Genomic DNA, 23,806 nt, shown 5'->3' with positions numbered 1-23,806 from the left:
AGATGACTTAAAACCAACGTATGCACATAATGTAGTGCAAAGTGAGTCGCACATATTAATATTGTTGCCTTGAAAATATTCATTGTCTTCACATGTTGCATATTTTACAGGAAGGTGGACTGTTTTGTGTGTCATTTTTATAATGGTGACCTACCAAAAAGATGCTAGCGTCAAAGAGAAAAGTAGTAAAGAGTAGAGAAAAGAGTAATGCTAGCAGTTCTGTGAGGCTGTACTCAGGCATAGCATCACTTTGAGCTAAATGCTAAAGTCAGCATGCTAACATGCTCACATGATAATGTTGACATGCTGATGTACAGGTATAACGTGTTCGCCATGTTATTTTAATGAGTTAGCATGCTAACATTTGCTACGAAGTACAGCTGAGGCTGATGGGAATGTCATTAGTTTTACGTGATGCAATCAGTTTTAAATATGCCACCTTGGTTCGACCTTGGTTTTAGGCTGTACCAGAATGCAGCATGAGATACATTACTTCCCACATTTTCATCAAAATTCAATCAGTGTATTGAATCTGTTCTCGTGTATCATTTTTGTGTCATCTATTATACTGATGTAGACTACAATGTCATATAATGAGTCCCTTGATACAAACATAAGGTCTGATCAATATGTTTTCATTAAGCCCACCAATGTCAATATGTGGTTCTGCATACTTTTTGAGCTTGTCATGGCATTCCATTGACATCTTAATAAAGGTGCCTGATCGCCTGAGTCATTTAAAAAAATAATAATAATAAGTTTTGTTCGTTCAAGGCAAGGTTTGTTCTTTCCCCCTTTCTGGTTGACAATTTAGCAGCAAAAAAAAAATAACACTAACCTCTCCAGAAAGGATGGGAGGGTAAAAGATTTCTACCAATAGTACATGAATGCAAGTGCTCTCAATACGCCTTAGCTTTCAGCCCACAGTGGCGATGATTATCTGTTTCATCTAGTTTTAATCATGAGTGGTTCTGTAATGGGAGTCTGATTCCCAGTAGCAGGCCTGCGAGAGCGGATAAAACAAGCCCTGCATTAGTTTAGATAGAGACCATAAATCACCTCTCCATGAATTCTTCAGAGAATCTCAGTCTTTGCCAAGTGGAAAAACCCGGGGTGTTGTTCATCAAGCCTTTCTTTTTACCTTTCCTTTCCACTCTCCATCCCTCCACCATGCCCTGATATATATAATTACCCTTCCACAGACAGACAAAAGTCTGAACACACTCACTGGCAGACACTCTCACCATGTCTTTAAATCACCCCGAACTCCCTGTGGAGTGTTCAGTATCTTTACACGGAGACTGATTAAACTTTGGTCGAGGAATATTTCAGAGCCAGTTGAGGAATATAAATTCATTTTGCTCTTTTTCTGTCTTTTTCAGTGGCTTGGTTTCCATCTTTAAAATGGAATGACTGAATTGACAATTCTAACATTTTGCAGTGCACTGTTGTTCTTGGGCATAAGGTATGCACATGCAAATGTAGTGTATAATATATACAAGGATATGCAGTACAGTATACAATATTTACAAAAATGCAGTACATGCAAGTACATTTTGTTTTATTTTTTAACAAACTTCATACTAATCCATTTGTTTTATTTTTTTTCTGTCTTAATTGAAATATTTAAATTAAATGAATAGTTTGATACTTTTGGAAACACACTGATATGTTTTCTTGCAGAGAGTTAGATGAGAAGATTGATACCACTCCCATGTCTGTTCTATAAGTATGAAGCTGGAGCCAGGAGCCTAGCTTAGCATAAAGGCTGGAACTAGGAGGAAACAGCTAGCCTAGCACTCTTAATGTTGAAAAATGCACCTAAAGTACCAACACCTGTGAAACACATTAATAAACATGTTGCATCTTGTTTGTTTAAACAGGACACAAACAGCAATTTGTAGTTATGTGCTGAAACTATTTATTGGCGAACAACAGCCAGGCGCAGCGACTTCCTTGAGTGTTTTTGTCTCTGAAGTTCTGGGCAGACAGAAACTGTCGTTCGTCAAGAAACAGTTACATCATGGAACTGCCCCAAAAACCCCAAATTGTGTCGTGCCCCCATTTTTTTCACTTCAAAAGCATTTTTAAATTTGTTGAGAACTAAGCTAGCTGTTTCCCCATGCTCCCAGTCTTTTTGCTAAGCTATGCTAATCATGTCTCTGCCTCCTCCTCCTCCAGCTCCCCCTCATATCTCCCTTTTTGCACTCTCTTTTCCTTGTGCTGATCTCTGACTCAGTAATGTGCAGGGAAACAGTTAATGTTCTTGTGCTGTATTTAAAGTCTAAAAAGGTTACAGCGGTCAGTGTGCTTAAACCCTATTGGCTGGTGCAATTAGGGAAGCTTAGCGATGATTGGACCATCTGGAACAAGATGGGATGCCTCACGTGAGAATAATAATAAAAATAATTATTTGTATTTCTGAACATAAATCACTGTTTCTCTGACTTGCAGTTTTTGTGAGTGCTATGCCGTATTTTTCGGAACAAAACAAAACTAAATATCACATTCCCAGATGTAAAGAGAGGGAGGGAGGGCTAGAAAAATAGAGAGGCAGCCAGAAGAGGATCATACCACAGAGGGAGAGAGCTACAGAGATGTAAGGAAAGGGGAGGGGGGGGGCAGATAAAGAGATTGAGTGACTTGCTGCTGAATCACCTGACCCCATCACCACTCTTTGGGACCCTCTGCCCTAGATTACCAGCTTTCTCCAACTCTTATTTCTCTTTCTTCTCATTTAGTTTTTTTCCTCCACTTTGTAGTATCTCAGCAACATTTCTATATTTTTTATTTTTCAATCGTCACCCCCACTCCCTCTGACCCAAACATAAAGTCATTTTGCTGCAGTTGTGGTTATTGTGTTTGCTGGAGCCTCCCTGCCCCTCTGCTGGTGGCAGCCTGAGGATTAGGATACAGTCGGGCAGAGAGACGCAGCATGATAGCACACTGAGTCATGAGGTAAGATAAGATATAGCATTTACTCACATCTCATCCTCCATGTCTGTATGATGTAATGATGAGCTTTGTAGATCAATGTACTGCCACTATGGAGGAGTGTAGTGAAGGTGCGGGGGATGTTTGTATGTCTGTCTGGAGTGAGTACATACATATTTGGCTTGTGCGTGGGTTTTTTAATTTCTGTAGTCATTTTTTTTTTTTTTTACATTTTTAGATATGATTTTCTCATATCCTGGTTATTTAATTCATTCATTCATTTTAGATTCTTTATTTAACAAGTTCAGACTTTTCTATTCAACTATCTATTCAATTTTACCTACTTACGGCACAGCACAGATAATCAAATATCACAGTGTGTTTCCATGTTCCAGTGCACTTAATGCCTCATTTCACCTGAGCATAGGCTGTAACTTCTGGAGAATTTTGGAGAAAGTTGTTTCCATCTCTCCAGGCAAGCACAGTGTGTGGCAGACAGACATTTTCACAGTTGGGTGGAGGCACTCTGATCTGAGCCCTCCCACTTATCTTACTGTAGTAACTGCATTTTCTACTTCTTTCAAGCTCTGTGATTTTGACATCAAATTTGAGAGGATTTAAAGTCAGGCTTTAGTGTTAGGCTCTGCAGTGCAGTCTGTAGGATGGCCGCTACCTAAACCCACATACAGTATATACACTATTTCCCAGCCTAGATTGATATAAGTAAACAATATGAACATTTGTCACGCACTTTATATTTAATTTGAGGCATTAAAATGTGATGGATGGTGGATTATTAAGAGTTTAATGAGCTATGTAGCCAGCAGAGAATTTTTTTTGGGGATTTTTGCCTCTATTCGGATAGAGATAGCTGCAGAAGGAGAGAGAGAGAGAGAGAGAGAGAGGGGATGAAACACAGCAAAGGGCCACAGGCTGGAGTCGAACCCGGGCCACCGTGGCAAGGACCCAGCCCAAATGGTACGCACTCTACCAAGTGAGCGACCGGGGCGCCCCCCCACCAGTAGAGAATCTTAACAGTGGGTTCGATTCTGCATTTCCCCTCAGCTCTACATTTTAACATACCTAATATCCATCTAAAAATGCCCACCCAGAGTGTGACTTTTATGATTAAGTCACACTAGATAACATTTTACGGCAGGTCTTGATGCATTAAAATCACATTTTGCTAAGACTGGATGATCAAAACCAGTTATGGAAATGGTCAGACTGGAAGCAGTCCAGCCACAATACAAAGGAAACATGTGAGAAGTAATGAGAGAGAAAAGGAAAGCATGTATTTTTTTTAACCCTAGAACCGAGATTAATAAATCACTGCAGTGTTGTCTGATGCATCACCTTGGAGTTTAGAAACTGACCTTTAATTGTAGTGCCCTCGTTGGACCACCAGCTGAATTTGTGAGCATAGACGGATGTGTGTGGAATACAGACTCAAGAGTTATAAATGAGACATTTTGACATTTAATTAGAGTGTTTTTATTGGGATATGCATGCAAGATTCATCAAAAAGCAGAAATTTAGTCTTGTTGACAAAACTTTGACCTTTAAGCAGTAATTAGATGTGGAGAAAAGTTGTCGAACTCAAGACACTTGAGCGACTGTATTGGTGCAAACAACCAACAATATGGAAAAGTGAAGCACAGGAGGCAGAAGCAACAGATTTTCTGTACTTGTCAGCTGTAGGCTGGGTCAGTTCATTCATGCTATATTATGACTGATAGGAGAGGGTGTAATTAAAGAGAGGATGAATCTCTATTCTCTTTTTAATGAAACAGTAAGGACCTTTGGTGCTCGGGTGAGAGCCGTCTGCTGCATCAAATCTCTTTTAGCTGTGAATGATACAGATTATGAGAACTGATGACAGGTTATTGCTTTTGTTCTGAATAGGGACGCTATTGTATTTTGCCAGTTAATAGTATCTGCACCTTGAATTTAAATTCCATCATCTTTTATTTTGCACAATGAGTCATCACCAAGATCCTCCTCCCTCCCTTCATCCCTCCATTCCTCCCTTCTTCCCTTGATCCCCCCCCCCCCGATTTCTCCCACCTCCCTATCTTCCTCCCAACAATGACAATCCACATAATACTGCATAAAATAGAGAATGGTAGGAAGTGGATAAAACAAATAAATTGCCTTTACTTATGAGTCTTTGCTTGCTATTTCCAGTAAACAAACATGGTTACATAAAGTCTAGAAAGCCTCCAGATGGACACGACCAAGGTCCAGTCATTTGGCCAGGAGTCATTTCCAGCATCACATGCACACAAAACACACACGTACACACCTATACAATTGTGGGTTTTAAGGTGTTTATTTGCATTCCTTAATCCCATATTTGTTCCCTACATGCTCACCTTTTGACATTCATCTTCATAGCAACCTTAACCTCACTTTAATTCTAAACATTTAACCTTTGAGGCAGGGTGACCTAGCACATTTATTGAAGTTCAGGAAAATACAGGAGAGCAATTCTACTTTTTAAATGTAGAACTCACTTGTAAACACATGACTAAATAAGTAAGTTAAATTAGAAAAGAAATAGGATTTGTTTGCAGTTCTTCCTGTGGCTGTGGTCGGGGAGGAGCCTTCAAATCTGCAGTGGAAAACGCTAGATGGCTGATATCTGATATTTTGACACAATATACCGTCTCAGCAGATATTTCAGTATAACCTTAATTTTTTATTGTGCCGTATATAAAATTAGACACACAGGGGTCACGGGCATGTACAAATCAGTAGTTCCATCCCTGTAGACATGGCTATAGATAGCTACTTGGCCAAGAGTCAGTACCAGGTGGCATCTCAGAGGTAGCAAATGGAGCTGGCGTCCACTGAACTGGAATGTGCAGGGCTAGCATTGTATCTGCAAATACACTATAATAATATGACTAATTAGTATGTGGAATATTATATAAAACAATCATTAATAATTACCACTGTCTGGCCAAAACTGTCATGTCTTCAAAAGCCAGCTGCAACTGCTTGATTTTCCTTTTGATTATAATTCACTGTACAATTCTGTGGAACATCCATTTGCATTTTGTAATACAAAGAAAACTGATATTGCAATATACAGAAGGCAAATTCAGCTGTCAGAAGAATGATGATCTCACCCACAAAGGGTGACTGTAGAGGACATCAGACCATGCAGTCATAAATCTGAAGGATAATCAGACAGGCAGCACTTTTCAACAGACAGCTAGATGTTGTAAAGTGGAGTGTTTGAGATTGTAGGTGCTGTATATCAAAGTAGCGCTTGCTGTCACAGATGTTTTATTAAATTAGGCCAACAATACCCCCAACATTCTGAACAGGAATTTCAGGCATCTCTGAACCTTCCACCTTAACAACTTAAGTCACCTCTTCTACCTTTTTATTCACTAACATCACTCAAAACTTTCTAAACTCATTATTGATCTTGACAGGAGAAAGCATACTCTGCTTGCATCACTTTAGAAATAAATATGTAGCAAGCCGAAACAGCATTTTTACAAATAAATGTTACGGGAAAACAATCAAAATCGAAGATACAAATGTGTAATGGTTCCTTATGACATATTGCTTTTCTGCTTCAACTGACTGCTATTTCTGGAAAGTATTTTTCTTTATGGACAAAATACACTTTTTTCTAGATCTGTAACTGTGCGAACTTTCTGATTTGTAACTTCCTCAAGAGCCTAAATCCTGTGCAATAGGTGCTGCACACTTTTTGGTAAGCTTGTACAGGACATTATTGGGGCTTGAAGCAGAGATCTTGCCAGTTTCACTACTTCTTGGCCTATTGTCTCGGTAATCTGCATTCCATACCTGCAGTTGGGCAATTTGAACCCTTCACTTATAGGTTGTGATCAGTTTTCTGGACTCGTACTGGTCTGGCCGAGATGTCAGGTTCTCCAGGACTGTGTGAGGCTTCCTACTGCAAGGTGGGATGTAGAGCACAGCATAGCACACAGGCACTGTGTAGTATAGGTCATTGCGTGCCAGGTAAAAGGGAAGTACAGGGAAATGTGTGAAATTAAACAACAACCCTATCAAAGAGCATTAATGAAATATATATTTCAATTTAACACAACTATCCTCTGTCAGAGGAAAAAGACAAGTAAAAACCCACTGATCAAGAAGGGTTTGGGAACAGTTCATTGGTTGCTTACAGGTTACTTTGTGGGCAGCATTAAAAAGCAATCGACAAGTAAGGTGAGCAAAATGTAAAATCTGTGCGGCACACAATGCATGAGGTAGCACTGTTAAGGTTTGGTGTCTTTGTGCACTCCATAGGAAAACAGTGGATCATAGAATAGTGTTTATGTCACTGATCATGTGTAAAGAGCCCGAGAATCTCCCTTTGTAGCACAAAATGCTAAGTCTGTGCACTGCACTATGCCTTCCACATCCAGACGTCAGCTTGATGAACTTGATCCCTTTTGCATTCTTGCAAAGTGTGTCCACTGTACTCGAATTTCTGTTGGTAGCTTCTTTTTGGAGGCACTCTCTTTGTTGACCGGCAGGGCTGTAGCTACTATTGAACAGACTGAGGTCATGTCCTCTGTATTTTGTCTGTGAATCAACCTCGGGGGAGTTTACATTCTACAATCAAAAACATACACATGGTGGTTATTTTACAAGCTGATACCAGTATGTTCAGACTCAATATACTTAAATAAAAAAGGGGCTGGGATTCGATATTGGTACTTTTTATGATACCTTTCATTTTGGGGGATGTTTTTTACCTATGTTTTGATGAAACTGCTTGATGCATCAGCGTTAAATAAAAAGCTTTACCTAAATATTGTCTAAAGATAGCAACGTTTTCTGATTTAAATCCGAAATATACTTGAACAAAGAATAAGTAAATTAGACTAAGAATCTGACTATTCATTTGGTACTCAGGTCCAACCCAAAGTACTACTCAGTATTTAGACCTTAATGTTGGGAAATATAATTTACATAAAGTACCCATTCAAAAATGTGTATCTGTGCTAGGTTTGTCACTAGAGAGCTGTTTACACTGTACACTTCCCTAAAATCTGCGATTCAAACCTCAGCACATGCTGCTAACGGCATACAGCTAAAAGTTTCCAGGTGGAACTTGCGCTCGCTTTAGTTCCGCATTAAGTGCATCAATCTACATACCGTGTAGTCTGCATGTGGCTGCGTGCTCCGGACCGTGACCGTTTGGCACAAATACACGAACTGTTAGAGCCCTACTACTAACGTTACGGAATAACAATGTGAATACACAGTAACATCGTAGCAGATATTATTGTATGTTTCACAACCACAAACGCTGTCGGTCACTGCCAGTTACATGCTAACAAACAACATAAACAAATAAAAGATGCTAACTACACTGATACATCTGCTAGTTGCCGATTTTGGTGCACAACAGACTCCTCATCCTTGTCTGACTGAGGCTCAAACATTTACGGCTGAATCTCGCTGATGTTTCCTCTAACTCTAGCCATCTCAACAAGCAAAGCTCTCTCACCATGGATGTATGTCTCTCACCCACATTCATGCTCTCACCAGCACCAGTCAACCTAACATGCAGCAGTGGTGGGCGGGGCATTCAGAGATGCAGGCTTAATCTTAATGAGGGAGAAAGGGTAGATGTGCTTCCAGCCCCCTTTTCAGAGTTTCTTTTTTTACTTTTTATGTGGGACAACCATGTTAAAGAAAACATTAATCGTGGATAGAGTTTTTACATACTTTAAAACGTGTCTGGAGGGGAACTTCACATAAAATATAATTGGGAAAAGTTGACTGAATAAATAAAATGTAAAAAAACTCCAAATAATACAAGAAATGGGGGTGGGGGTGCCCTGGGGGTCTCATGACTGCAGTATTTCTAAAACCCTGGCCACAGCTCTTTTTCCTGTCCTGTCAGTTATGCCCTTCTTATTTGTTCTCAAGTAAATGAAGAGGGTGTGAAGATTATCTGCGATGACCCTCCTACTCTGCCTCTGTTATAGAGCCAGTGCCTTACACCCCCACATAGACCAGACAGTGTTGATTTTACAGGGTGTTTAAGTAATTTCATATAGTTTGTGCTCATCCCCCTCATCACTGAAAGACGGAGAGAGAAAGGGGAGGGTAAAAGTAGTTTATGTGATGGTGTGTGAATAAATTTTCTTTCTCCCTCAACACAATCAGATTTTATTGCCACCAGTCCTTGTTGATTTCCTCCACTGAGTCAGCAAGGACGACTGCACTATTATGTTGTGTCCTTCTCTTATTGTATATACATTATTGTTGTGTTAATCTCCCGCTGCCTGCTGTGTGCCCACAGGCACAGCTGACCTCTGTCTGCTCTGACCAGAGAGAATCACTTCACAATCACTGATTCTCATGCATTCACACACACATATAAGCACATACATACAAGGAATGTCAACTATATGTCTCACACACACATCCTTGCTCTGTTGCATCAGAATTTAAGAATGGCATCAGACATCTTTGTGTCTGAGATACACACGCACACACACACACATGCTCTCTGTAAGTACAGCTGCTGATGTCTGCGCTTAGTAGCAGCTCTAAAGTTGGCACACATCTGTTCATGCATTGATCCACCCGCTCCGTGTGCAAGCAGTGTGCTGGGAAAGGGAGTGTGTGTGCGAGTGCGCAGGGCACTATATCACACATCTTTTCATTTCTCTGATGATGCCGTGTGGGGGAGGTTTTCCCAACATTGTCCCCTGCGATCTCATACCGCATGACACACTCTGCATGCATGCGTGTGTGCGTGCCGGTGTCCGTGCATTTCTTTGTGTGTGTGTGTGTGTGTGTGTGTGTGTGTGCGTGTGTGAGAGTGAATAGAGTTTATCCCCGCTGGCCCAGATGCCCCGGCTAAATCCATCACCAGCGGTGCTGCGCAGCGGTGCTAAGCTGGAACATTTGGCACCAAGCTAGGAATGGAAAAAAAAAACATAGAAAAACAGGAACACACTCACACATACACACACACACACACACACACACACACACAGAAAATTGAGTTTGGGGATTTTTAAAAAAGAGATCCAGAGGTGGATTTTTTAGTGGAGGAGTTGGACTCAGGGAGCGGGACAGGAGCTCTTTCTCCGACGCTCTGAGCCTTTTGGTGGTGGTGGGCCCGGGGCGTCCATCCCACTCTCTCCACCCATTCGTTCCTTCATCTGTCTGGTCCGGCTGACAGGATGGAGCCATGCGACGACGATGACGAACTGGGGATGTTAACCGCTTTCCAGTAGGTTTACCTTCTGTGGCCGCTGCACAGAACGCATGCCATCGCTCTTTTGGACTTATTTGGAAAGTAGAATTTCTTTGAGTTGTAGATGCATTTCCTCTTTCAGCACTTCCTAATCAGAGTGTTGAAGCTTTTTAGCGAGGGCCACTGGTTATAATTACACAAACATAATATGTGAGGTTACTGTAGAAAACTTACAGAACCATTTTTGGAGGGGGTTGTCTCTCTTGATCTGATTAAGCTCCTTGGGAGGTTTACATAGAGGTTCCTGTTGGTTGTTGGAGTCATTATTATGGGCCTGTTGCTCAGTGTCACCGATTCTTTATGAATACTGTTATGCGGTTTCAGGCCCATTTTTGGTGATTCATGGTTTGATGCCTTCCCTTCTTACTGCTGTTTTTTGTTTTCATCTGAAACAAGTAGTGTACATGGATTAAGTGCATGTGCTTTTTTTCTGTTCTTTTTCTGTTAGCCAAAGTCAGCTGATGTCAGAAGTTGAAACACTCTTACAGAACCATTTTTGGAGGGGGTTGTCTCTCTCTGCTGATACTATGCTTTATAAACCATTTTTATGGTTTGAACTGAATGGGATGCAAAATGCCAGTCACATATTGATAGGCTTCTCTGTGATGATCTTAAATATAAATCAGGTAATTGTTTATTGATGTGTTAAATACTACAAGTTGTACCTAACTGACTGACTGACTGACTGACAGCATTATTGCTAGTGATCTCCTTGGGGTTGATAGCATCACCATCTCTTTTTTCTTCATCATCTCTTGACTATCATTATAGCTCATCTGAGCAAGCTGATGATTTAATGCCGGGCTGTCTTGTTGCAGGCTTTAAAGCAGCCATATTGTAATCTTGCTCACTGAATTGAAGGCACGTGAGTCGTCCGTTACATAATGCTGAGGTGGCTCCAAGCAGCAGAGGAATCCAGGACCTTGTAATTACTGAACACACTTAGAGATTACATCATGGATTGAGGGGGTTTAGCTAGCTAGCTGGCTGCTGGGAAGTGTGGCTGTATGTGTGTGTGTGTGTGTGTGTGTGTGTGTATAGGTTGGTTGGTCTCATAAAATTTTATTATTTTGCACATACATTTGTGTGCTGCTTCCTGCACTGTGCATATTGAGTATGTAAATGCAGGCTGTTGTATGTATACCGTAGGTGTTTTGATGGCTGTAAGGTGCAGGAGTTGTCTTCACTTACCGCACTGAGTAACTGAGGCTCAGGAGGGGATTTAATTGTTTTAATATCATCCCTTCAACAGCAGGATGGTATGTTTAGTCTGTCATTTGAAGTGCTAATCCACATATAAACACGAGCACACATTTGAATCATGTGATTCAACTTCTCAGCTAAACAAATTTATTTTTGACTGTAGTGGATTTGTAATAGGACATCACATATAGCCTAGAGTGAGTCTAAACTAATATGAAAAAAGTTCAGATTTTATTAAAACATATATCCACATGTTGACTCAACTGTTACATCTGAACACCACAAGTGGAGAGTGTGTGAAAACTAATTAGCAAGCGAGCAGAGATGTCTAAACAGTTAGCCAGAAGTATTGGATAAATGGTTAAAATAGATAGCTAACAGTAATGAATTAACAGTTCAAATATTAATTAACAGTTAAAACAGTTGAAAGATTTAACTAAAAATATTTGCTAAATTGTGAAATAGCTAAAAGTAATAGATAAACGGTTGAACTGGTTCGCTAAGTAATGGATAAATGGTTGAAATAGTTATCTAAAAGTAATGGATCAGTGGTTGAAACATCTAGCTGCTTTCACTAGTATAAATGCAAACTTGACTGAACCAAAACACTGACCGTTTATGAAAAATCATTGTAGCAATAATATAGTTAATGTCTGTAGCATTAAATAACATCTAGTTTAAAAATGAATTCAAATCAACATATTTAGAACATGGGTGGTTTTGATGAAGGGGTACTGACAGGGCTGTGGGGGTACGTCTGAAAAAGAAAAGATTGGGAACCACAGACATATAGGATGTGATACTGTGTATAGTGTTCACATTTAGAGTTGTCATACTAAGACACTTGTCTCATAGTTAATTAAAAAGACTCAAGACAAATTTGAGGTGTTTTATTGTCTAATATCCTTCCCTGATTGACAACAGAACTCATGTATTTTCAGGAGTGGTGTAGAGGATTTTGTTCTGTGGTTAAAGAATAAGATATGAATACTCAAAACATATAACTTCATCGTATATTATTTTTAACTACAGCAGCTGAGAAAAGTGGAAAAGAAGTGAGCTTGCACTTCTGTCTCTTTTTTTCTTTCTGCCTAAACATAAACCCATGCAGCTGCTGGTCAGCAGTGGACTGTGAGATTGAGGAAGCGCCAGATCGCAGCATCATTGTCGAAGGATTACAGCAACAAGGTGATAGGTCATTGGCCAGGAAACATGTGGCCCAGAAAACAGACAAATGAAATTTGATTCAGATTCAGACTCGGCTCTGCTGTGTCAGTCAAACAGACAGACAGGCAGGCGTGGACTGATTTTCTTTCAATCTCTCCACCTGCTGTTCCTGGTTTTCAAACCACTGATATTCCAAATATTTGAATGTTGACTCAGCAGCTGCAGAATGAGTGACACACATTGTTATACAAGCGAAATCAAATGAACCTGCTGTGCTGCTTTTCTCATTCCTATAGCACTACAGAAGGTTTGCAACAAAACAAAAATCTGTAACTTTGTTCTGTATTCTGGAATATGAGATTGTCCAAAAAACTACCAAATTATTATACAACATAAACCAAATTGACACTGTTAAAAATATGTTATTACTGTACATAAAATAAAACAAAAGATTATAAAACAGAGCTTTAAGTAGTTTTTTCAAGCTCTGTGGAGCTTCAAGGAAGATGATTCAGAGGAATTTAGTGGCTGAGACTTGAGGCATTTCATTATTCAAAGGGAGATGCTTTAATCGATAACCAACACCAATTTTGTGTCATCTGCAAAAGTTGTGGGAGAAACTATTTTGGACTCTTTTGGTCAATCATTTATATAAATAACAAATAATAATGTCCCAAGAATGGAGCCCTGGGGCACACCACATAGTATTCATGCTTTGTGAGAATCACAACCCAGCATCCTAATAAATTCTACCCTGTTGACAATATATTTTTTACCATACAAATGCTGTGTCATGAAAACCATATTTCCATAATTTATATAATAAAATGTCGTGATTAACTGTAAAAACAACAACTGTTTCATCATTCTTTACTGCTGCGCATTCTAATGCTAAATATTGAGTCGAACAGTACCGAAAACACAATACATTTAAGACTATGGGAAAACTAATACCCATCATTTCATCACAATACCCAATTAAAGAATCCTTACATTCTGAGGTAATATTACATTTTGAGTACAAATTGAATGTGATGAAATTAAGAGGTTTCCTGTGGCCACTGTAGCTTTTTTATGTGAGCTAAATTAGACACCTTGGCTGCTTTGTAAGAGACCAAATCCAATTCTCTCATTCTCCAAAAAAGAGAAGTTGTGTGTCTATTGAAAGTGCTTTTCCTTTGATTATAATCTGCTGTTGTTCCACCTCTGTGCCCCGCTGCACTGCAGGATGTTTGTGCTCGGATTGGTCGGGTTGGGCTGGAAGGGCCTTCAGGCCAAATCGGTCATAGGCCGATTAGTTTGCTGGCAGGTGCTCAAAGTCTAGTCCTCCTCCACCTCCTTCTCTTCTTCTTCTTCCGCCTGTCAGATGGAAATACATGTAAATTCCTGTTGGCCGCAGAAAGCAGACAGAAATTATTTGGAATGCATCATGAAAAACACCACAGTAACAATCACCTACTCTGCTCTTCCAGTTCAGATTTCAAAGATCCAGCATCTTTGGAAGGAAATGTACAAAACATGCACAATAGCAAAGTCTTAAATATTCCAAATATTTTTTGAGTTTTATTTATTGCTGTTTCCTGAAAAGATACTTGTTTGAAATTAAAGTATTGTATGCATGTTGCATGTATGAAAATTCAAATGCACACTGTGAAAGTTTTCATAAAATTACATGCTGACATATCCTGAAAGAATCAAAACACTGTGTCGATGAATGCGGGAATATTTCTATGAACTGCACATTTTCCTGACATGGTGTGGTGCAGTATTTTCCTGATGTTTTCCAAGTTGCATTGTGATCCACCAACACAGCCACAATGAGTAACAAGGGTACACCTGCCCTAAAAAAAGGCCAGTAATTGTTCCCCCAGTTCTTCCTATAGTCCATACAGTCTTTGTATGTCACTACTCATAATGCGATAAAAAATAGTTAAAAAAGGCAGATGAAATTTGGAAAATTTTGGAAAAAAGTCCATTGTCGATGCTTTGACCATGTTCCTGAGCAGGTTAAGTGATGTTCTAATAGGGCTGGTAGTAATAAAATACCATATATTTCAAATAACCTTATTTGAGATGAAAACATTTCAGTGTTTTCTCTCCTCTCCTGTCCTTCCCTGAAACAGTGTGACACATTATCAGAATTAAAAGTTATTGCCATGCACCGCACTGTATTTAATGTACTGTAAACACTGCTACAGTTGTGCTGACGTGCGTATGTGTCCTGTAAAAGATGGACTTTTCTCAAGACACACCGTCCCTAAAAAAGCTGACCACATCATTGACCAACAAGGTGGAACCATCAATACCACATTACGAGCCGAAAACCCTGAGTGTTTGTGTGTTTGGCATCAGCAGGATGTTTGCGTGTTATTCTTGTTGTTATTCTCATTGTTGTTCATGTAGGAGTGAATGGAAGCAGATGATGATAATCTCACAGGGAATACCACTTATCACACACACACACACACACACAATAGCTGTAGTCTGAGTTATGAGTGTACGAGTTTGTGTGTGTATCTGGACATGTGGACCAGACGTGTAACACTGTTGCACTAAGTGGGGATTTGCAGCGCAAATCCATCCTCTGTTTCCAAACAGTCAGAGATCTTTCATAAATGTCAGATGAGCTAATGAGTAAAGCCACAATCCTTTAATGACTAAATGCAGATTTGGCAGTGCCCCTGCCAGTTAAAGAACGTTTACATTCAACACAGTTATCACATGATGCTTTTCTCTGCATGTCTACAGTCGGAACTGTGAAATTTAAAACTCATATGCCACTTGCATATGTTCTGAGCTGTGTTCCCTTGCATGTTAAGTGACTACAACAGATGAATCCGCAGACTTTTGATTAGTAGCTTGAGCTTTATTGCAGGAATGTGCTGAAAAATGTCTATTTCATTTTAATTTTGCTTTATTAGCATTCAGACCGCCACACAAATTCAGCGTCAGTGAGCCAGCAATAGTGTACATCATTTAAGACCTTTTACAGCCACTTCTCAAAATCAGTATTCAGTTTGTGAACAGGCAATATGATTTACTGAAAACTACCTGCAAAGCAAAATTAAATAATAATGTGTGTGTCTCCTTTCCGTTTGCACCATGCTTGTACTGTGTGTGACATATACTGTACCTCAGCCAAAATTGAGGTTGACAAGTTCATTAATTTTGAACTAAAAAAAACTAAATTCGCTCTAACCTAATATTCTCTCATGGAATAAAAAATATATGAAATATCATTAGTTGCATCTGCTTTGTTCTAATGGAAAGGCAGAATATTGGACAATAGTTCTCCCAAACTGTTGCTTCACCTCCTGCAGCTGCTTTACTGTAAATGTCTTTGAAACCATTCAGAGGTATTAGTTCCCTATCTTAAACACATTTTCAGGCACAGTTGAAGTTGGTATAATTTTAGATTTTTTAGAAAACACCAAGCATAGTACCTGTTAGCTGTGTAGACAGGACAAAGACTCATGAAAGTTAAACAAGTTAAATTCAGCTAAAAATAGCAGAATGACTCTTAACAAGAAATAGTTTCACATTTTGGGAAATACGCTTATTTGCTTTCATGCCAAGAATTAGATGAGAAGATCGATATCACTCTCATATCTGTCACCTCTAAAGCTCACTAATTAACACATTATGTCTCGTGTAAAAACCACAGTTGTGGTTTTATGGGGGGTTATGTGCCAGACTATTTCTTGGCCGGGCGCAGTGACTTCCTGGAGTCTTGATGTCGCACTGAATTACCAGGCAACCAGCAGAGACTCAAGGAAGTCACTGCGCCCGTCCAAGAAATAGCCCCGCATATAACCCTCCGTAAAACCACAACATGTCTTTTTTACACTTTGACTTTTGTATGGATTAAATTCGGACACAGCTAAACTGGCTGTTTCTCCCTGTTTCCAGTCTTTGTGCTAAGCTAACTGACTGCTAACTGTAGCTTCATGTTCAGAATACAGGCATAAGAGTGGTATCGATCTTCTTATTTAACTCTCTGCAAGAAAAATATGAAAAAGCATTAAGCATGTCAAGCAGCATGATTTACACGCTATAATAATGTAGTCATTATACAAATATTTGTATCAGTTTGTTACCACCACCTCTACATGCTTGCACACGTCTCATGGTGTTGCATTTTACAGTTTGCCAGTTTCTGATGCAGTTCTTATGGAAAGTTTCCATCATTTGTACTGTCACAATGTAAAGCTCCAGTCCAAACACACTTCAGCACGTAAAATTGCTTTAAAAGTGCGACACAGAAAACACCACAATGCGGCCTCTCAGTTATTTATTACTTCCACTCTTGCCCAGAACACTTCCACCATTACTCTGGCTCTCACTTTTTTTCTCTCATCACTGGAAGCGATGCCCACTTATGTCCAGCAATACTGGGACTGTTGCCCAAACAAGAACCCCTCAGCCCCTTTGTCATCACACATTATTGGTCCTTAGCCTTGTAATCACACTGTTAGTCCCTACATTTACTGAGCAGTAGTTTTTCACAAATAAACTCAATTGAAAATGACTGAAATTGGTTGTTAAAATTGTATTTCTGTATTTTCTCATTTCCATTTGATTAGGATATTCTGTTTTATAAAGAAATGTATAAAGAAAAGTACCACTATAATGCGTTCATTAATTAAAAGTGAGTTGTTTTTCACTGAGACAGACTTGTGTGCACAGATATTTGTATGTAATTGCATGCTTGTTTGTGTGCAAGTGTATTTGGCAGTCAGACTATTGGCTTTGCTGGTCGCCTCGAGAAATGTGGCTCACCCCCCCCCCCCCCCATCTCTCCTCAGCATTCTAGCTCAGTGAGTGTGTGCATGTGTGCGTAATTAAATGTCACGCTGGCCTTGAAGAATAGCTAATAGCATTTGATCAATTTTTTCAGTCTACGTGGGGGTATCCATCTCCGCATTGTGATGTGTGTGCACGCCAGGCATGATGAGAATATGTGCATGGCATGCAACCAATGAGTGAATATATATTCTAGAGGAAGACGTGATTGGAAGATGGTTTTTTGTGTGTTTACAGCTCCTGCGTGGAAGCGACCCGCACAAAAAGTTCAGGGGTCCAGGGCAGCCAGCAGCTTGCTAATATGCTGTGAGGTGACAAATAGCTCCCGTCGTTTCCCACATTCCTTATCTCCTAAGTGTCTCCGACAAGCTCCGTTATTGGAGAGGGATGTTTAGTAGGCTGACAGCAGGAGCCATGAGGAAAGAGGGAGAGACAGAGAGGCAGAAACAAAGAAGACCTGAGCTAAATGTATTATTTGTTTAAACCCACATGGAGCACTCAAGCGGTTTAATGCGTCAGAAACGGTCTGGTTGCTGCCAGGTACAGCAGGTATGCCAGGCAGATAAAAAAAACTCCCTGCTTTGGGAGAACATCAGACAAACTTTTAATATAAAAAGAGGATTCTCATGGGCCTGTGGAAAAGTTTTACCGTATATTATTTTGTGGAACACCAAAAAGTCCTTAAAGTTTACAGTGTTTTTGAAAATGAATGGATGGATAGAAAGTGTGCAAAATTCTTAATCAAACTAAAGCATTAAATTACATCTGTGATCTGACATGACATGTAACACAGGTCCCCAGTCAGAATTGAGCTGGGGAAGTTGCGATCACAGTTTATAGTATGCGTCTTAACTGCTAGGCCACCACACTCTATGCCTACCTTATCAAGCCATGCTTTTGATAAGGTAGGTTAATGAAACCAAGGAAATCCCATGAAGGAAAATGATACAGGAGTTAATTTTACTTGCTTCTGAGGCCACTTAATTATACACTTAAAAAAACCTATCAATTAGAGCTAGACCAACAAATCAGCCGGCTTATTAGTTGGCCAATTTTAACTTATTGCGGATATATCAGTATCGGAGTATATGTCGGACACTATGTAATAAGAAATTGCAGAACAGAAATGTCAAAATATGTTTGAGGTAGTTTTGAAATTGTCAGCATTACATACTGTTGCAAACAAACTCCCACACACTTGCAATGATACCTTTCGCAACGTTTCAGTGCTAGACCTTCATCAGGCAAATGCTTTGTGACAATGAGAGGCCATCTTATATAGGGAGTGGCTGTAAGTCTGCAACAAATCTTACAGCCACTCCCTATTTAAGATGCTCGTCCCTCTCTACGCACCTGTCTCATGAAATAGATGTGTGAAGTGTTCTTCTGTTCCAGCATTACAAAAACAAATTTAAGACCTTATCAAACGTATCGATATATGATTATCAGATTTTTTTTTAGACTCTCAAATATTGATTTCAGTATGAGCCTCAAAGATCCAACATGGATCGTGCTTAACTGTATAAACAAATAAAATCTTGGAGCAACATCATTTTCAAAGTTTGTGTTATTGTGTATATAAAGTGTAAGCCTTTTCATTTCTCGTCTCCTCCTCTTGTCACATAATCCCTTCCCCTCTTGCCCTTTTCCCATCTCTTTCGTTCATTCCATTCCAGTCTCCTTCGCTCCCAATCCATCATCAACTCCCATATCACACCTTCGTCGTACAACCCCTCACCTTCAAATATCCATCGCTCCTTCCATCCATTTATCCTCCCTGACCCCTCTCTCCCTCACACACTAATCATCTCTCCCTACACCTCCCTTGTTCCCACTTATTGTATCAATCCTCCTCTTTCTCACACCCTCTCTCCATCTATTCCTCCCCTCCCTCACTTTAGGGTTGTCTGCCCTATCAGATTAGGCATGTGTCATAAGGAAAAGAGAGAAAGACAGAGATTGATGGTTGGATTAAAGGGGGTGCGGGAATGAAATTCTATGATCTCATTGTTGAGTCACATAAAATTGGTGTGTATTTGTGTGTGTGTGTGTGTGTGTATGCGAAGGGTGGCGCCTGTTTTATCCCCTGTAATGACAGGGAGCTAGCCAGGAATGCATGCTGGGAAATCATGCATGTGTCTTTGGTGTGAATGACTGATTTGCACTTTTATTGTATATCATTATGATATAGTGTAGATTGGACAGCATATTAAATCACTGTATGATGATGGATTGGGCTACAGAAACTGGACACTACAGAGCAGTCAGGTGTACATACGATAATCAAAACAAAGAATTAAAGGACGAGGTAATATCATGATCAAATATCTCACACAGTGCTGTGATCCAGTAGAGCAGAGTGTGACACAATTTATTTATTTAAAAGAATAATGGTCGAATGGTCGGTGTAATATTACCATATTATTGGATCATTATTATTGATGTAAAGTACCTCAACATTGTACTTAAGAACAGTACTTGAAGATGTACTTTGTTAGAACTCTGTCCCCAAAGAAAGATTTTGTATTTTATCACCGTGACATGGAAATGTTCGAACATTGTTGTCAAACGTAATCCAGGTAGCAGCTAGGGTTGGCTCTGTATATATTTGACAGTGGTTGGCAAAATACAGAACAAGACGTGAGATGGCTCTTGCAAAGGTGACACAGACTTACATCTGGCTTTATCAGCCAGATGTTTTATTGTATGCTGGATATGCTACATCCTGCTCTTTTAAAGGAGACAGAAGAGATGTCTAGATACAGATATACACAGACAGGTTAATGATTAACTCTACGTGTGTGTGTGTGTCAACCATAGTAGACCACAAGGTGAATGAGTGCTGAATGCCAATGTGTTGTGTAATAATGCAGAACACACGCTTTGTCTTTCTCGGTTTTCTGTCTCACACACTCGCACAATCACTCACGCTTGAGTGATGACCTTGGGCTATATTGTTATTCATTAGTGGACAGAGGCAAGCAGACTGCCTTCTCTCCTCTTATCTCTATGGGACACAAACCAGCAGTGGGATGCTAGTGGCGTTCCTATCTGTCCTCACTGTAATAAGCATCGCTGTTTTAAATCAGCCAAATGGAGAGATCAGACAGCAGCCTTGAAAGATAAAAGAAAGGACCTGCTGTGCTGTCCATCAGGTGCTGAACACTTTGGACTGTAAAGATTATTACTTTTTAGAATAGAAATAGAGTGTTAAATGGTGCTGCAAAGGCATTGGGCCTCACACAAGAACATTTTTGATATTCTTATCCTAAATGTCTTACTTTTTCTTACTTTGAGGTTTGCTCATGTGAGTGTTCCGAGTCGGATTCACCAAACTCAAACAAACTGCACAAAATTGCACATTTAAACTTGACGAATGCCATCTGTTCATGCGTTTATGAGATGTGATCATTAGCATAAGCAACATCCCCAAATTGCTATAAAAGGCTACCTGATCTGCTCCATTTGTGGGCAAGAAAAAGAGGATTTTCACACCATGGGGCCTCAAGTAGTGCTGTCGGAAATCAGCAGACGAAAACATAACATATTTAGCAGTGTCAGTAGCGGTATTAGGGAACCCAAAACAATTAGAACATATTAATAGTGCAGCTGTTAATGACGTGTCACCAAAACATAGCTGTAATATTATACAGAGGGCGATGTTACATTGTTGTGTTACACTGGGTGAAATCATGGATGTTCCCATGGACAGCGACCTGCATAAAGACCCTGAAGCAGCTGTTTGAGTGAGAGAATTTTCCTAGCAACTACAGAAATGTATAAGTTGCCATGCCAAAATATGCCAATAAATCCAAAAAAAACAACCAACATACAACCAATAAAACATTTTATTTAGCTTTGTTTATATAGCAACTTTTAAAGACAGTTACTTCACAGTCCCATTGTTTTGGCTGTAAAGGCCTGAGTCAAGTCCCAAGTCAAGACCACCTAGTCCCTAGTCAATTCCAAGTCCTAAACTGTGTGTTTCAAGTCCTAAACACCTTCACCAAACATACTGCCATTTAAAAATGGCACAAAGGAAGAGTTAGTATAGGAGATTTACAGAAATAATGAATGCTTTAAAATTCTGTATTACTTTCAAATGAACTTTAGAACATTTAATAGCAAAATGATCATGTGTGCCTTAATATGTTTTTCTGAGCGGATTGTTTCTACTGTTGCTGTTAGTTTTTTGTTGACCACTGCAGAATCTTTCCATCCGAATGTGACAATCATCATCATGAGGTGTCATCTGTTGTCTGTCTGCTGGTCTGCACTGCCAAATGCACCTTTACCTTCTGCTCGCGGAACATGCTTTTGATATAATTTTAAGAGCAGGAAAAGTTGAAGAAAGAAGTTGTAGAAAGCTTATGTAGCTTTGTAGAGCTTATGTTTCATATTGCAATTCTGAGATGGAACACTGTTCAAAACATTTTCAAGGAAGCTTTGAAAGCAGAATGGGTGGGCAAGTTACTGGAGGTGGAATCAGTGAAGTGTGGAAGTAAATTACAAGTTTAGAAGTAAAAGGTCCTGCATGTCCTTCACACACCCCACTCAAAAGTTTCGAACGCAGACTTGTTTAATAAACCATCACCATTTTTTCGCTTTCTTGCATATTTATTATGCATTTCTGCTTCAGTGTGTGAGTTTTAGTGAACTGAAGAAGAAGGATGACGCATAACAAAATCAGAATCAGTTTTACTGGCTCTAAAAGATTAGATTTGTCTGTCTGCTGAACCTAAATTTTTACAGAAGTTATCAGATATCGCACAAAGGCAATAGCACCTCACATTCAGTTCAAGGGGGTCCGTGGAAAACATCATGGATAATGAACACACTGTGTCCTGTCTTGCAACCCTTGAAACAAGTCATAATAATAAAATGGGAATTTGTGGACCTTGGCAAAAATTCATTCTCTCTCCCCCCACTTCTTCATTCATTCCTTCCTCTCAGCCCTTATGCTCTTGACCCATATCCATTCCCATAGATCCCTGCTTCCCTTTATTATCCTGTCAGTTTAAAATTAGGCAACTCCTTCCTCAATCACTTTATCCAATATCTTAAGCCTAAAGGTACCACTTCTCTCACTTACCCACCCAGGAACCAATCATTAGTCACTGTTTCTTTTGCCATTCCAATCAGCTCCTCCTGTAGTGCACTGCTTCCAGCTTCTGATGCTGATGCAAACATCCAGCCACTACCTCACACACCAACACCGTCAAGACTCCACCTAGAACTACAATTCTTTGTCGTGTTCAGAGGCTTTATTCTCAGAATCTGATGCTAAAGGCTGACTTTCTGTAAATAAATTGAAAACTGTATGTTTTAGATTGTATAATCATACAAATATAGTACATATGGGAGGTTACCCACTAAAACTCAGCCTGACACAAGACACAAACATGATTTATTTAACAAAAAAGTTGCTTAATTTCAAAGCTCAAGCATCAGGATTGATTCCTGAAAACTGTTATCGAGAAGCTCCCAGTGATGCACACTAGATATCCCAAAATAGCTTCCATCTGTAATAAATTCTGACAGGAAATTGAATGTACTAACAGATAAAAGGGTCTTCATTCATTTGTCTCTTTCTCATCCTGAGATGGGATGTGACCAGTATGAAATTATGAGAGGGCAACAAGGCCTTTTGTATCCTGCCACCCACAAAGTGCGTTTGATGTGTGTGGATATATGTGCTTTTGTGTGTGCCTAAGGGAGGACTGGGGTCATCAAAGAGTCTTTGCATCAAAGCAGCCTGATGTAATTCTGCTGCCTTCTGCCATTACTGCTTTGTGCTCAGAGTAAGAGCGGGGACACACATGATGCCTTTTATTTGCAGACATACACTGAACGTACAGTACGTATCAGTTTATTTTCTATTCGCTGAGTGCATTCATGCTGGCATTGTCCTTAGATTTGTGTGCTCATTTACAGTAGATGTTTGAATTAATTTCTACCTTCCAGGAGGCCACTGGTTTCTATTTGATTTCCATGTCATATGAAAATCAAAAGTGTTTATACCAAATCCGAACGGCCATACTCGAAGGCGGACTGAAAAGCTGGCCGTCATGGGGGTGGGGGGGTGGGGGTGGGGGGGATGCGATATCATTTAAATATGGGGATAACGGCGCACATTTTCAGACAGTGTCTTTCGGAAAGCATTCATAGTGAAAAGTGACAGATATGGTTGTGCCAAGAATGAAAAAAGAGCGCTAGAAAGAGAGAAGTTCAATCTTTGACTCCTTTCTCACCTCCACACAGCCGGCATGATATGGGTGTGAATGAGGGATCATCGGTTTCGGAAAGTTACAGAAATGGCAGGACACAGCCCCCACCACATCCGACCTCGGAAAGGTGTTTCCAAAGCTATCCGACAAGCAGTTCTGACATTGTACACCGGCCCCTTAACCCTGAAGAGACAATAAG

The 23,806-nt window shown here is 39.8% G+C and overlaps 1 protein-coding gene across 4 annotated transcripts in view; it reads left to right on the top strand.

Annotated features, from left to right (window-relative positions):
* Positions 1-23,806, top strand: part of LOC122871878 (FERM and PDZ domain-containing protein 4-like) — a 76,756-nt gene that overhangs the window by 2,687 nt on the left and 50,263 nt on the right. The window contains exon 1 of one of the 4 annotated variants that reach the window (XM_044187404.1): positions 9,786-10,183. The exons of the other annotated variants lie outside the window; for them this stretch is intronic. Within the exon in view, the coding sequence (XP_044043339.1) occupies positions 10,134-10,183 (50 nt within the window). The 5' untranslated portion in view covers positions 9,786-10,133. Of the gene's footprint in view, positions 1-9,785; positions 10,184-23,806 lie in introns of those variants that run through there. 4 annotated transcript variants of the gene reach the window in all.

This window comes from Siniperca chuatsi, linkage group LG24 (genome assembly GCF_020085105.1).
Source record: "Siniperca chuatsi isolate FFG_IHB_CAS linkage group LG24, ASM2008510v1, whole genome shotgun sequence".
Lineage (NCBI taxonomy): Eukaryota > Metazoa > Chordata > Actinopteri > Centrarchiformes > Sinipercidae > Siniperca > Siniperca chuatsi.
Note: the sequence above shows the minus strand (reverse complement) of the source record. Positions and strands in the feature narration are given on the sequence as shown.